The sequence below is a fragment of the Haliaeetus leucocephalus genome, unplaced genomic scaffold (assembly GCF_000737465.1).
Source record: "Haliaeetus leucocephalus isolate CR32 unplaced genomic scaffold, Haliaeetus_leucocephalus-4.0 Scaffold450, whole genome shotgun sequence".
Classification (NCBI taxonomy): domain Eukaryota; kingdom Metazoa; phylum Chordata; class Aves; order Accipitriformes; family Accipitridae; genus Haliaeetus; species Haliaeetus leucocephalus.
Genome location: NW_010972886.1, coordinates 6,779,008 through 6,795,339, shown reverse-complemented (window position 1 = coordinate 6,795,339; position 16,332 = coordinate 6,779,008). Strand labels below are relative to the sequence as shown.

The 16,332-nt window shown below is 37.8% G+C and overlaps 1 protein-coding gene across 1 annotated transcript in view; it reads left to right on the top strand.

The window, feature by feature from the left end:
• The first annotated feature begins 15,465 nt into the window (after nt 1-15,465).
• LAMA2 (laminin, alpha 2) overlaps nt 15,466-16,332 on the top strand; it is a 282,120-nt gene continuing 281,253 nt past the window's right edge. The window contains exon 1 of the mRNA XM_010575039.1: nt 15,466-15,538. Coding sequence (XP_010573341.1) covers nt 15,466-15,538 — 73 coding nt within the window. The remainder of the gene's footprint in view (nt 15,539-16,332) is intronic.

Here is a 16,332-nt window from a genome sequence, read left to right as displayed (position 1 = left end):
ACCTGAGCCTCATGTGCAGAGCATAGGATGTAGGTACAGTCAGGGACAGATTATAATTCTTGTGTTAAGATTTTCAAAACATACTGCTAAGAACTTGTTGCACAGTTGCCGACTTCTTCAGTAACGCTGTTTTGGATTTTACTCTACCCATAGTCTCATCAATTTAACAATCATCTAAAATCAGAACATTTAAGAGAAATTGTGTGTGTGTACACAATCAATATCATGAATGCGTGTGTATAACATGCGAACTTCAATGCCCTTCCTTGTGTACTCCAAGGAGAATGTAGATAGAAGTAACATGAGAAAACTTACTGGGCCTTTGTCTTATGAGCAAGGAATCTTTTATCTGACAATAATTGCCTGAAACAGCAAACACCTGTTTTGTTTTTTTTTCTTTTGGTTTGGTTTGGTTTCGATTTTGAAGATCTGCCTTTCAGTTGTCTTTGATTGCAGATTTTGTCAGCTGTGAGTTACTACAGGTTTGACTCCAGTGTAGTGAGCTCAGGAGATGGGGAGATATCCAAGTCAGAGACATGAACAGCATGTACCTGTACCTCCATGACAGCAGTTTCCACATGAACCAGTCTGTCTTGAACATACTTGCTTGCTGCCTGCATTACCCAGATCTCTCCTTAAAGTTGATAATGCCAGTGACAAAATAATACTGCCTCCATTCAGGAGGGAGTGCATCCAGCAGGAGCACTTGCCTCTTCAATCCTATGAAGATGGAAGCATTCACAAAACCACCAACTGAGCAGGTTCAAGGGTGGTACCGAGTGTATGATCCAGGAGAGGCAGTGTGAAAGTTGCAGTCTTTTGAAAGTGAGGACAAATAATTTTTCATGGAATAGTTACAACGTACATTACTTCTCTTGCAATTAAAAGCAAATATTTTTACAAATATTTAGTGTTCCCTTCCCCCACACCTAAAAAACCAGAACCAATATACTGGTGTAATAGCATGTGATCACCTTGTGCTTGAACAAAGTGAACTTCTGTTTGTATAGCATCAGGAAATGGTCAACTGTGATGCTTGAATGCAAAACTGGCTAGAGGAAAAAGGAGGGGAATGAGAACAAGATTAAAGCTAAACATTTAAGTGTTCTAATAAAAGCTTGCAGGAGTGCCTGAGGAGATGGAGCCATGCTTTTAGCATTGGCTTTTTAATACCAAGTCACCCTGAAATGAGAGCTTCAGGTTCTTGTAGGACTGTCTTGGGAGTTTTGTCACTCTGTGGGAGCTACACTATTTATCCTGCAGATTACTCTCTTAGCTTTCTTTCAGATGAGAGCATAAGAACTCAAATCTAGTCTGTATATAGAGATTATAATCCCATGCGGGACAGTAAAAGATTGCTCTCTCTCTCCCACTCACTTGAGATCAACTGTGTGATAAAAATAGGCGGTAGAATCCAATTAAAGTAGGGAAGAAGGGTTAAAACACAGATAGACTAAAAGAACAGAAAACTCTAAGATGATGAAATATTAATATATTACATGTTTTAGTCAAGCTGTGGAGCAAGATGGATCAAGTATGAGCACCCTGTGAAAATGGGGTGAACAGAACATGAAATTCTGCTACATGACAGCAGGGGTACTTTTCTTTGATCTCAACCGCATTGACAGCACAATTGAACCATTATTTAAGAAAGGATAAAGCCCAGCAATATCATTTGACAGAGAGCAACTACTACCACAGAAACCCTGTCTACCAACCCATGTACACTATATCACTCAAATATTGAATATGTGACAAGTGGGCATGCAGGTGAGCAGAAATCTGTGAGGAATATTTGCAAGTAGTTCTAATTTGAGTTGAGTAGTTGGCTGAAGATGACCCAAGGGGTTCTTTTATAATATGAAGAATTAATTGAAATGTGTATTTCTGTTATCTTTCCAATAACTGGATAGCTTCTCTGTTTCTAATGAAAGGAAATTTCCTGTTACAGGATATTAAACTGATCTCCACTGTCTTACGAATTTAATAATTGTCTGGCATATAACTTTAATTTTTTTCAATGAATGGATAAAAACTCATAATATAAGGACACTTTCAGGCAGGGCTGTAAGATTCATAGGGTAGACAATATGGTGCTGCTCCCTACTGTGATACAAAGTCCCCATGGTCCCTGCTGGTGTGCTGATAGCTGCCTGAGAATTGTAGCAAATTTCAAGTGGCTTTGCCTTGGTCCTAGTCTAGGAACAGCTGAATGCAGTGCCAAGATGCCAAATTAACTGTTAATACATACAGAGTAGAAAACCAGTTATATTCTATGTTAGTTAACGCTGAGAGGAATTGTCTGCAGCACTGAAGTAATCATAGTTATATGAAAAAGACACTAGGCAGATTTAAGGATCGGCATTTGAAGTTTACAAACAAAGTTAAGACATAGACTACATTAAAATGGCTACTTTATACCCAACTTTTAACAGGTTCCCTAGGAAACCCATATTTAAGTATAGATTAAAGTAAGTATATACTTACAGTATTCTCCCCTTTAACAACACCTTCTAATAGTAATGTCATTGTTAAAAAGGTCCCATATTGAAAAGATTTTCAGACATGAATCTTTCAGAGAGAATTAATTTGTATATTCTTTGCAGAATCTTCTTTCAACTCCTCTGTGTAACACCTCAAAGAAAGCAAAGACTAATTAATAATTATGTTTAGTGGTAGATTGCATGAAAGTTCAAAGACAGTATTTGTATTATTAGGTTATCCTAGAAGAAGGAAGAGACTTGGTACTGATCGCTAACTTTTTTTAGGAATTTCAATCTGGGGATTTATGATAGCAATGTCAAAGAAGTTCTCTTAGACTCAGAACTAGGTGCGGGAATTTAAGGAGAGGATACACTGTATTCGTGCATAATAAAAGCGAGATGTGTTTGTAGATACAATTCTGCACCTTACCTTCAAAATGATAGTTTTGAGGAAAATAGTTAGGGAAGTAACTAGGGAAGGATGGATGTTTCTTTCTCTAATAGAATATACAAACAAAATTTTAAAATTAAAACTTTCCAGTGGAGAGATGTGGCTTCAGGCTTTTTGTTCATTGCTGATTCTACAAGGGCCATTGCACAATTGGAAGCCTTTTCCCGTACCCTGAAGAAAATTCTGTCTATCCCACTGTCCCTGTAGAAATTACACTAGGTCTGCCTTGCAGTTTGTTTTTTGGCATTAGAGTGATGGCTTCTGTCGTTCTTCATAGAAGGAGACTTTTTTTTTTCCCTGGATGTAAGGAGAAGATTACAGTGTTTGTAATTCTTAGTAACCAGAGCTTATTATGTGTTCCCCCCAAATTTATTGTGTAAAACTTTCCCCTCATCTTTCCTCACTTTGGGAACAGTCTGTGACTTGTTTCTTAGGGGTGTTCTTTGTTACCCAACTTTTTGCCTCTTGTTGCTAAATGTGCATACCACTATTCTGTTTTCAGCCCCTGAGATCCCTCTGTGCTCTACTGCTACCGCTTCACCTATTGCCTTTCTTACCCTGTGCCCTGATGCGAGCAATAACAGTGCATCTCCAGGTGTCACCGCCCCACACACTTGGATTGTCTTGTGCTCTCCTTACCTTTCTGCTTTCCCACATCAGGTGTTTTGGGTTTCAAAAGCAGAAGGGCCACCATGACTGGTGTTCTCTTTATCACCCTTTCTGCTGCATTTAGGCTTCACCAAACCTCTAAATGTGATACATCTGCTGAGTATTTTTTTTATCCTTTTCCCTTATAAAAGGGTCTCTCTTTTCTTCCTTGCAGGAATTTCCTGTTTTTACCCTTTCTCTCTTGACAAAGACTGTGTCTACTCCCTTGTTCTCTTTATCCTTAAAAGGAGCTCCTCCTGCCCCACCACCTGCCCCATCTCATGTATCAAAATCCCCCCAATTCTGCATAAAAAGAGTGCTGCATTTCATTGCTGCCTATTCTAAATTCCTCTCTTCTTCCAATTTTTCACTGATCAAGAAATCAGTCTCTTCAGTTCTATGTCTCTTAGTAACTAGACTCCATGGAATGGATAATCAAGTGTATCACTGTTACCTGGAAAGCATTAATAGGTGTCTTTATCAGCCAGCTCTGTTGGGTGTTATAGTTACAGGCAGTTAAACCTGTCACTCTTCTAACCCATCTAGCTGTGGGGGTTTTTTTGTGCCCCTCCTTCCCTTCCTCTTTCCTGGGCCAGTAAATGATTCAGAGAACACTAAAGAATTAGAATTAGTTTTAAGTATTACAGCCAATTGTTATAGTACTTACAGGTATGCCCGTAAGTGTTATCAACTTGGTAAGTCTACAAAGACCTTATATTTAAAATATTTTTTTGTATGGATGCCAATCAGCTATGTCTTGTCAATACTGTTGCTGAAAGTCTCATTGTATAATGTGGAATTGCGTGCTTCAGTGGACAGTTCATGTAGAATTAAAAAGTATAAAAGTTAAGGTCTCCGTGAACTGAGCAGTCTGTCACCTAGAATGACTGCAAGCAACTTCTGTTAATCAAAAAAAGCTGCATAAAAAGCTGTTGCTATACACCCATGTGGGGGACCCGAAAACCTTTCTTTTTTGGCATTTTCCTAACTTTCAGAACAGTGAGGCCAGCCAAAGGAAAACCCAAGAGATGTATATTTGCTTCAGATTTCTGAGAAACAAACCATTTGTTCTCCAGCTGAGAGTCCATTGCTAAAACCTTTAATCATGCGAATAAATGTCATACTAGTGACAGTAGTACCACTGAAGCTCATTAAAATGCTATTGGAAGACCTGAAGGATTCCTTTCCTTGATGTGTCATCCCATGCATTTTTAAAGCAACATGCAGGGATTCATCTGTATGCAGTTCTGACTGATTTTAATGGAATGTAAAGATGTGACATCTGTGACAGCTCTGAGTCCACTTTTATAAAGAAGAAAATGAGGGTTTCCACTAATACAGATAGGCACAGCTTTACCAGAGAAGTATTAAGAGATACTGATATAATTTAATTTTCATGAATGATAAAGTAAATATGTGTAGGGATGTTCAAGCTGGCTTATATTGTAAGCCAGATGTCTCTGGCAGTTACAAGCACAAACTGTATACCAGGTTGCACATTTTGTCTCTAATTCTAAACCATGGTACGTTGTCACTGGTTTGCTGACAGCCATCTGCTCAGACCTCGTTTGATCTTCCCATTCAGTCACAGTTCAAGATAGGGGACAAAATGTATGTAAGGGAGGGAAATTATTGAGCTGTTTTTCTCATGGAGAAAATAAATATTATTAAATATTATTTAAATATTCTTTCTCACAAGATATATCTTAAAAAGATACTGAAATCATGCACTTGTTCTATTCTCTTTATGAAATAGGAAGAATTTTAGACACTCATACTACTGTGACTACAGATACAGATGCACTACTATATTTGTGTATCTGTATATCTTACTATATATATGATTTATAAATATATAAATACACTATTACAGCACTTATAAATATATGTATTTAGTAGCCCTTTTGTAGCAAAGTCTATGGTGAACATGCATGTAACATACAACAACTGTTTCAATGTACCAGAACATAAGGGTACATTAAAATTGATGCAGAATGTTCAAAATATTCTTCCATGGTCTTATAAGTCACTGAAGAGTTTCTTGACTCAATGTATAGCAAACAGCAATCTGCAATTTTTGCAGTTTATTAAGCACTTGTTTTGCAACATTTCTCAGTTTTTCAGCTAATTTGTGCCTCACAATACTGACTGTATGGAAGTGAAATAGAGATAACCTGTTCTGTTCTATGGAAAGCTAGGAGTCTGTTTGAGTTGTGAAAAAATATGTTTTGCATTCTGCCTTCAATGCTGTAATCAGAGAGGGCCTTGATCTTGTTAATTGTGCTTTACATGCATTGAAACTGAACAGATTAAAGGTGTAAGGCCTTACAGTATTATCCAAGGAGAGCAACTTAGCTCTCATTTTAATAGGGTGTTATATAGCTTGGGTTTAAGTAACACATACACGTAAAATGGTAAGTGTAAATGGTGTGCGTAGCTAAAATGTTGGTTTTAAGACCAGCATGGATTTGTGGAGGGGAAATTGTGCTTAGCCAACCTGATGGCCTTCTACGATGAGGTGGCTTGGTGGATGAGGGGAGAAGAGTGGATGCTATTTATCTTAGCTTTGTTAAGGCTTTTGATGCTGTCTCCATGACATCCTCATAGAAAAGCCGATGAAATATGGGTTAGATAAATGGACAGCAAGGTAGATTGAAAACTGAATGGATAGGCCCAGATGGTTGTGATCAGTGGCACAAAGTCCATCTGGAGGCAGGTCACTAGTGATGTACCCCAGGCGTCAATACTGGGGCCAACACTATATAACATCTTTGTTAATGACCTGGATGATGGGGCAGAGTGCACCCTCGACAAGTTTGCAGGCAATACAAAATTGGACAGAGTGGCTGATGTGCCAGAGGGCTGTGCTGCCATCCAGAGGGACCTTGGCAGGCTGGAGAAGTGGAATAACAAGAACCTCATGAAGGTCAACAAAGGGAAGTGCAAAGTCCCGCACCTGGGGAGGAACAGCCCCATGCACCAATACAGACCAGAGGCAAATGACTGGAAAGCAGGTTTGCAGAGAAGGATCTGGGTGTCCTGGTGGACAACAAGTTGAGCATGAGCCAGCGATGTGGCAAAAAAGGCAAATGGGCTGCATTAGTTAGAGTGTCACCAGCAGGCTGAGGGAGGCGATCATTCCCTGTCTATTCAGCAGTGATGAGAGCACACCTGGAGAGCTGTGTCCCGTTCTGGGTTCCTCAGTACAAGAGAGATGTGGACATGTCGGAGCAAATCCAGGAAATGGCTGGCAAGATGATTAAGGACTTGGAGCATCTGCCCTACAAGTAGAGGCTGAGAGGGTTGGGATTGCTTAGCCTTGAGAAGTCTCAGGGAGATTTTATCAATGCGAAGAAATGTGTGTGTGTTGGGGGGGTAATACAGAAGATACAGCCAAACTTTTCTCAGTAGTATCCAGCGACAGGACAAGAGGTAATGGGCACAAATCGCTATACAGAAAATTCCATTTAAAGATAAGAAAACACTTTTTTTACTGTGAGGGTGGTAAAAGAGCGGAATATGTTGCCCAGAGAGGCTGTGGAGTCTGCATCCTTAGAGATATTGAAAATTCAGCTGCACAGTCCTAGGCAACCTGCTCTAGTGATTCTACTTGAGCAGGGGTTTGGGCTAGGTAAGAGGTCCCTTCCAGCCTCAATGATTCTTTAATTCTCTGAAGACAATGTTAAGAACTCCGCATTGAAATTGCTAATTGGTGGTCTCACATTTTACCACAATATGTTAAAACTTTTAGAATCCTTACCAGTATGTGTTTGTGAAGCATTATAGCAGAATAGCAAGAAATAAATAAGTTCAAAGAATGAGAATTGAACTTAATGTTTATTCAAGCTCATCAGTTGAGAGAAACGTACTTTAAACTATTTTCATCTGAATCCTCAGGGTAAAAGTAAGTGCACTGAATCTCTTCCATACCGTAAGATCAGTTTTTCCATTTGCTCTTTAGTTTCATAATGTCAAACTCAGTTTGAATTTTTTTTGTCAGTGTAGATGGTGATGAATAGGTGGATGACTTTTATTAGCCTCCGTAACATGTCTTTTGTTGCCTCTTGTAAAAGAACACAGCAAACATCTCAGTCTTTCTGTTTAAGTTGACAGTGTTGAAGACTCAAGGGCACAGTAACTAATTCTGATTCTGCAGTGTGGTTTCAATGGACATTCATTCGGAAGTTATTGCAAAAATAGTAATAAGCTTCATATTCTTTAGTGTCCAAGACAATGTATAACAGGGTTTTTCTGCATAAAACAATAGCTTTGTCAAGACCAAAATCAGCAGTAAATTGCATCTGGAGGCTCCAGTTTTCCCAGGCTTTTTTCTAACTTTGAGAAATTCTGATTTCATTTGTTTACACTTTTATTCAGTGTCATAATCCTTTTTTTTTTTTCCCCTCCTTCAGTGGGATGGAACTGGGATAGACAAATACAGGTGTCTCTCTCACCCTCTCTTTGCAACTGAGGGAAGTGCATTAGTGTGGGGAACCAAACCTACAGTGTCTTCTGAGTATGGAGACACGGATATTCAGACGTGGGAACTGCACAAAAATGGACCTTTTTAGCTATATCATGCAATTTGGGAAAGTTGTAAATTGATGTGTGCTATTGAAGAACAGAAGATACACGATTTGGGAGAATTCCTGTTTGCAGTAGATCAGTGTTGTCTCCCAGAGGTCCTTTTACTTTTTCTTGTTAGGCCTGCTTGGCTGACCAGGACCATACTACTGCATTGCAAAGGTTTTAATGAAGGTCATGTGGCTAATAAATACAAGGAAATAACTGTAAAGAGTGCTGCTTGCTTCTTCATGCATAGTGCACTCTTTCTATGGATAAGGTATTTGTACAACTAGGATTTTGCACTTTAAAATTGGTGCCAGAATACAGATGTATATTTGAAAATCAGTGGGTGCCTGACTCATGTCAGAGGCATGTAAATACCTCTGAAAATGAGATGTCCATTAAATCTTTGTGCTTTGCATTTTTAATTCAGTGGGAGTTCTGCCATGGGTGTTAAGGAGACAGGATTTCATCTTCACCTATATTTTTCCTCTTCTGCTTTGCAAAACAACCTTCTGTGACAGCTCTAGAAAAAGGAAATTGATTACAAAGCTAGGCAAATGCTTATATATTTTATACAATATAATATTGGGGTAAGCCAATAGCAATTTTTTCACTCAGTCTCCCAATCTGTAAAACCGATCATGTTTTGCTATTAAAATCAGCAAATTCCCTATAGATTTTGTGTGCTGTAAGCTGTGGAGACGCAAGGTAATATTACTAGATAATCAATACACCCTTTTTCAGATGCATCTGTTACTTGGTAAGGATTATAGTTCGCTTTGCTATCAAGGTTCTTCAGGTTAGGTTTTTATACTATGTCTTTTGTGTTGAAGTTAAATATGCAGGAGGATGTATGTATCGTTACTCAGTACGAAGAGAGAAAACTACCTGAAGGTAAAAGTAAGCTACCTTTACCACCAAACATTGAAAACCACCTTCCCACTTCCTTTGGAAGGAAAAAAGGATGACTACCGAACAGTACTATAATGCACAGTGGTTTAGGGCAACTGACATAAAAAGGGACTGAAATACTTGTTTTCCGATTTTGTTTTCCTCTTGACAAATGGGCTTAGTGTCAATTTTTTTTCAGTCTGCAAGCTCTGTTGTGTCTGGACGGCTATTTCTTCAAATTGGGCTTATTTTCTAGTTGTATAAAACTCTTCATCTACATTGTGGATAGAGTGCATTAAGTTATTCCCTGTGGTGCACAGCTGGAAGCTATTCTGTGCTGCAACATTTTGTTTTGTTTTGTCCCAGTTTTTTCTCCCCACTGTGTTCCCACAGCCTAGCATAGCTCTGTGCTGCAGCAGACAAGTCTCTCTTTTTCCAGTGACACTTCTTAGAACATCTGAAATTGACATATTCTCTTTTGTCTTTTTAGTACGAATTCAGTGGCAAACAGCTCTGCTTGACTGCACGAACATTTCAAAGTACTCTGTAGACTAGGAAGATTGGCTTGAAAAGTTAGACATATTTAGGCAGGCTGTTTTATTTGCTTCTTTGAAGAGACTAGGGGTATTTAAGAAGATTGAAGGAAATATACCATGTCAAATACTGGTCTGTTTAGAAGAGAGAAAGGGAATATGCAGGTCTTAACAGAGCTCTCTTTGAAGGAGGAAAACATCTTCTTAGTTCTAATGCTTTAGTAAGACACAAAGAATCCCAGAGTTGGTAACCCAAAGTTTATCTTCTATCTTAGAAGTATTTTAAAAATACTATTAAAAAACAATAATGATTTTTTTTTTTTTTAGTTAAAATTTTGCTTATATGTGCAGGGACTGCAATTATTTATATTAATTTTACCCTCAGTAAAATGGGGCGCTGATCTTATTCCTCTGTAATGACAATCTAGATATTAAATAATAGCAAATGCAAAATTTCATCTGCCAACCATTATCTGTCAAGAAGAAAGGTCACAGAGCCTTCTGTTAGTATCTTTGCAGTGGTCTTTCTCCTTCCAATTTTCTTCTCTATTTCCCAGTCTCCCCCACTCAGTTAGACAGTTCCTTCCTTCATTTCCATGCAAAGATCTCTGCTGCTGTCTTCCATCTCCTATCGCTAATTGGTGGTTCCTTGTTTCTCACTCTAGGTGGCTGCTGCTTCCTCCATGCTGTATCAGAAGCCTAACAGAGGTTATAATCTTGGTCTTTGTTCTTTGCTTGTGATTCCTGCTTCCATTATAATGCTGGAGTGCCCTTCTAGCGAGACGTATCCCACCAGTTGCTTTGTAGATGCAGGATGCTGATGTGGTTGAAACAGTATTTGCAGTTCTCCATGGGTTATGTGAAGGGAAGGAAAGAAAAAGACCTGGTAAATGGTAGGAAGACTAATGTACAAGGTAATTATCTTGTTTACATTCATATCTATTTTCAGCACCCCTCCTTTGCTGTAGCTGCTCCTTGACATACTTCCAAAATAGGTTATCCCAGTGACTATCCCCACTTCATAATGAACCTGTAATCACCATTTGACAGCTGGAAATATAGTTAATATATTTGATTTCTAACTAGAATCCCTCCATCCTCTCTCAGCTAGGGAAATCAACTAGGTCTTGCAGTGTGCTCTGAAGGTCAATCAAATAGCGCTATTTGGGAGGAGAGTGAGAGTGAGAATGAGATTGAATTCAACAGCTGGCAGGCTTTATGAAAATATCTTGTACCTGCTACTTGTGTAGCTCGTGCTTCTGCTGATCTCAACTATTGCAATAAAGCATGTGGAAAATCTGTCAGTTTGGCAGAGAAGTAAGTAATAGGGCATGACAAAATAGGGCAGGGTGCCAGGCATCAGATTGGTGGGTTTTATTCCACTGATACTTACTGAGCTTATATGAGCTGGAGGTTGGTGAGGAAATGTGAAAAGTACATAACAGAAAACATGTGAAGCTGGCTGTTATTTTCTTTATGCCATGAGATGAGAAAAACATAAAATGAATTAGGTAATACTGCTTTGGAGAAAACTGCAAGGAAATCACCAATCTCAGAGGACGTTCTGAGGATCTACAGAATAAGTAGCCATTAATGAGACCTCTATGGATGCAAGGTAATGATGGGAAGTAGTACAGAGGACAATGGTTGGTGGAAAAAATGAATGTTGGCAAAAATATTATGGTTTCATTAGTAACACCCACACAAAATTAAGGTTACAGTTTCTATTCTATTTTGGCTGGATCTTGTTGTTGGGTTATATGTGCTACTAGCCTTACTAAGAAACAACTACAGGTATGTATTAGAGGCAATAACAAGGAAAAATGTGAAAGAAGAGAAAGAGTACAGTGATGCCTCCCTGGACAAAACCCTGCAACAGCCAGTGATTTAGGGATATTCTGAACTGACAATTGAACACCAAGCCTTTCATGTTTAACAGCTCCAGATGAACCCTTGTTCTATGTATTAATCTAGTTGGTTTTTAATCTATTCCTGCTTTTGGAATGAAAACATTTTATTATAGAATTTATTAATGTATTCTAGAATTTAATTTCTATCATACTGAAAAGCAGTTCCATTTATAAACAGACAAAAAATCCCAATCAGTGAAGAAAACTTGTGTGGTAAGTTGACTCAGCACCCCCCAATTTGTGGTAGAAGGGTAACTAAACTTACCACGTTCATTTCCAAATGTTCACTTACTAAACCCAGTTATGACTTCATATACAGTTATTTTATTTTATACATCTCCCAATCAGTTCTTTTCCCAGTAGCCTGTTAATGTCCACATTCAGAAGTTGTTCCACAGCTGTGATCTGGTCACACTTTTCTTTATCTTTTTTAGTTCTACCATGTCTTTTTAGAGATGAGGGATAAGGAATATTGTACAGTATTTGAGTTGTCATTATGGATGGATTTATGTGATAATGACATTTTGTTTCTATTCCTTGAGCTAATATTTTCATTGAAATATCCATAATAACTCTTTCAGCGGTGATAATAGTTCATGCAGAGCCTATCGTATTTTTCCCCTGTGTATTAATTTCCATTCCTCAATTTCATCTGCCATTCTATTGCCTAGACACACCATACTGTAAAATTTTTCAACCACTCTTTGTGGTCTTATTCTGATTATCCTGAATAATTTATATCATCAATAAACTGTCACCTTACTTTTTATCCTCTTTTCTAAGTTACTTATGTAACTGTTGAACAAAACAGCAAAGATTGCTGTCGTTTTCCTGGGTTATTCCCCATTTTTGGGTTTTTTTGTTGTTATCTCATAAGAGGTCATTCCCTCATATGTCATGATAGTGTAGTTCCTTTAATGGCCTTTGTGGAATCTTGTCAAAATCTCTTTGTTAATCTAAATATGTTGAACTCAGTGAATCACTTATACCTATATGCTTGCCAATGTCTGCAAAGAACGTTAGTATTGATAAGGGATGACTTGTAAGGCCTCTGTAAAAAAACACTGATCCCAAGCATCCACTATTTTTGTCTTTAAGATATTCAGATCTGCTTTGATGCAGGAACCATTTAAAAAAAAATGATAATTTAGTTAGGACTTTGGTACAACACCCTACTTTTAACTAGAACAGTGGCAGTGTAAAACTTGAGTACCTTGGCGTTTGTAGGCAAAAATCAGCTATTCCTGCTGATTCTCTGCTTTTCATTTTTACCAATTTTTTTCTAAAACTTTTTTTGTTGACAATATGTGCTAAACTTTCATCACTAATTCTGTAGAGGGTTGAGCATCTTGCTTGATTACCCTTGCATGGTACACCGCTTTAAAGAATTTGATTAGTTTCTGTGTTACTTTCCTTTCATAGTTTAATCGCCTGTCAACAGTAAACTGTCTATCGGCCTTCCATACTCTAAAAGCTCCATGGAATATGTTCCATGCTTAAAAAGCAAAATGGAAAGCAGAAAGATGACCATGCCCATTTCATAGGTGAGAATCTGAGACTGTTTTTTTTTCACGCAACAGAAATCTGTTGAAAACCAGAAATTGAACTCAAGCTGCTAAAACCACTGCCTAATTATAAGCCAATCTTTTCTATCTATTTCCTCCAGGCAATTGCTAGAATTTTGGTGGTTTTTACAGGTAGAAATGAATGCTAATCTGTTTTTTGCTAGTGACACAAAGGAGGGAAAAGATTGATGTAGCTGGCAGTTGAAGGGAGTAGAATTTCTCTGCTTGCACTTGAGCTACACAAAATAGAGATAATGCGTTTCTGACTCAGAGGCATTTTACCAATTCTTTGCACTGGAGCAAATGATTACTAAAGGTATTTGGCAATAATGAGAGAAGAACTCTCTGTAATTATAGCAGATTATGTTTTTGGAAGTATTTGATAGGAGGATGCCCATAGAATTCAAGGTGGGATTGATAACTAAATAAACTATACAATTTAGTGAGAAATTGAATTTTAAGATGCACAAAACTAGTACACCAATTTTTAAATATTCCTTCTGTATGATTATCATAATGAAAAATAAGGCAAAATTCTCTAAAAAAATGAATTGTGGTGTATTGAGCTTTCTTGTCTTTTTCCTGGGGATTTATGATTGGATAGATGTGAATGTTAGAAAGGATAAACAGTGTACACTAGCATCATGAACATTGACATTTTTATTTCATATTCAAAGGGCCTAACTAAAGGATTCAAGACAATGGTTTCATCTTCTGTATTGCTAGAATCTTGTGCCTATGTTGTGAAAGTATTATATATATATTAATTGCTAGAAAGCAGTATGAATAGTACTGCTTCCTCTGTTCCATGGAGCTTGCATGTCAAATGTTCTTAAAAAGCAAAGCCTTATTTTGGGCTGTACAAAGCAGTAGCATAGAATTGTAGAGTATCTCAAGTTGGAACTTGGACCCGTAAGGACCATTAAGCCCAACTGCCTGCTCCTCGCAAACAAAGGTTATTCAAAAGAAGTTCAAATATGTTGTTAATTGTAATTTTTAACTTGTTAAAATACCAGGACTGGGAAGTTCATCAATACCAAACTTGAAGTGCTGGGTGCAGTGTAGGAGCAGTTTGTGCGTCTTTTGCTCTCTGCCTGTCAGAACCACTCCTGTGAGCCTGCAGGGAGTGCAGTGTGATGCACTTCTCTGTGAGGTGCTGGGATCTTGACATGGTCTCTTGACAGTGGAACACCCAATACTTGTTTTGGTGCCTGTGTTTGTACTGATTATGGGCAAGGCTGTTTTGGTAGTTTAGTCCTAAGCTGCTCTGTACATAAAAGAGGTTACCTGAGAGTGAAATTGTGTTCTAATTGATGAGTTCCTTAAATACTCTTCATTTACTTATGTCTCTTACATTTAAAATTTGAGTTAAAACTTAGAACAATGGTATGATTTGTGTATAGACATGTAACGTGTTATTTTTATAGCTATGTGAATCTGGGGGCTTTTGGGCTATTCTTTTTCAGCTGTTCCACTGTTTTTTAAAGGATTTATTCTCCTGATGCCATGTGCTGCAATTGCTTGCATGTAGGATTATTCAGTCCTTTCTATGAGGTTCACTTTTGAGGGAATAAAATACTTAACTCCAAACCAAATGCCAGACTATGTGTTAAGACTAAATGATTACTGGCTTTTACACTATTAACTTCATACAGCTTAAAAAGAGAATAATGAGGCTATAAGTCAACCTAGGAAGTTCCAGAACTATTAATTCATCTACTCTGCTAATGCTTACACAGATTTTTACCATGTGCCCCCATTGTAGAAGGCAGCAAATATCATTGAATAAAAATACAAGAACAACTGTTATCGATTTTAAGACGTGATGAAAATGAGTTGTAATCTATACAGAAGAAGCAAGCTACACGATCAATAAAATCTCAACTATTTATTGACTATACAAATGGGACAGGTTAGTAACTAATTGGTTCCCTTGCTCAAGCAGTATGTTTAACATGGTTTTAAAGTGAGCATGAGAGTCACTAACCCACAATGTCAGAGGACAGCTGTACCATGTCCAGCCAAGCTTGGTAATTAAATGGCATACAGGTTAATTGCAGAGACAAGCAGGAGACTGGAGTTAAAGGACTGAAAGGAGTCAGTTGAATAGTGTTGTCCATCTGTGGAGGAGGAAAAGGAATGTCATTATAAAGGCAGCTTTACGAGTCTACAATCATCGCAAATTCAGTTTTGATTAAAGCCTTATTTTAAGGCTATAATAGTACAATAGGGTTAGAAGCTGAATGAATTGCAGAAGAGTGGGTTTTAGGCCCAGTAGAAATTGGCGTCAAATAAATCTGAAGATGATCCCAATCCATACTGCAGATTTTTTTGGTGTTGTTTTGTTTTAATCTGCAGCCATGGCAAATTACGCGTTTGAAGATGTAGAAGTGATTGATTTAATGTGAGGGGGTAATGTATACATTCAGCATGCCATATCAGTTTGTCTCCGTGGATCAATTTTATCACGGCTCAAAGGTTTTGATCAGTATTTAGTGGGAAGGAGCGTAACCCACCTTAATGATTGTTCTTCATATGGTTTATAATCTTTATAGTTTACTGCTACATAGAACTCAGTTCAGCAGAGCACTCAGACATGTGCTTAAGTGCTGTGCTGAATGAGAATTATAATACATCACTCAGCATGTGCACCTGAAAAAAACAACGATACTGCCATAAAAGATATAATGTTGTATATATTATCCTCTTCTTGAGGAAAGGGAAACCACACCTGGCAGATGCTGTTCGTGTTGCTGCATGAATTACTCAGCTTCTCTGATGACAAGGGTGACTATGAGGTCCTAAGCAGAACAGTAATATAGTATAATACAAGTCATGCAGTCTGTGAAGGAAAAGTTTTCCCATGGAGATGTAAGCAGAAAAGAAGAATAAGAGAATTTTCATAGGTAATTTGTGTACAGTGTTTCAATGTCCAATTGGGTAGGAACACAAGGTTTGATGATGAAAAAAAAATATTTTACGGTGCTTTGTATGTTTCTATACTATACTTTCTCCTTTGGTGTCCTGCTGTTGTTCAAGATACAACCAGAAGGTACCAAATTGAGTTTTAGAAGGGAATGAGGAGGAAACCATCAGTATAATGGCTTTATTCTGATGTCTAAATTCTGGATTCAAAACCAAAGTTGTTGGTGCTTTTCTGTGCTTCATTACTTCCATAGTTGTTGAAAACTAAGCCTTTTGCTTTAATGCTGTAGCAGGTGTTATGTTCATTTATGATTGTCCTGCTAAATTCACCTTGCTTTTGCCTCTGTTGCTTTTGTT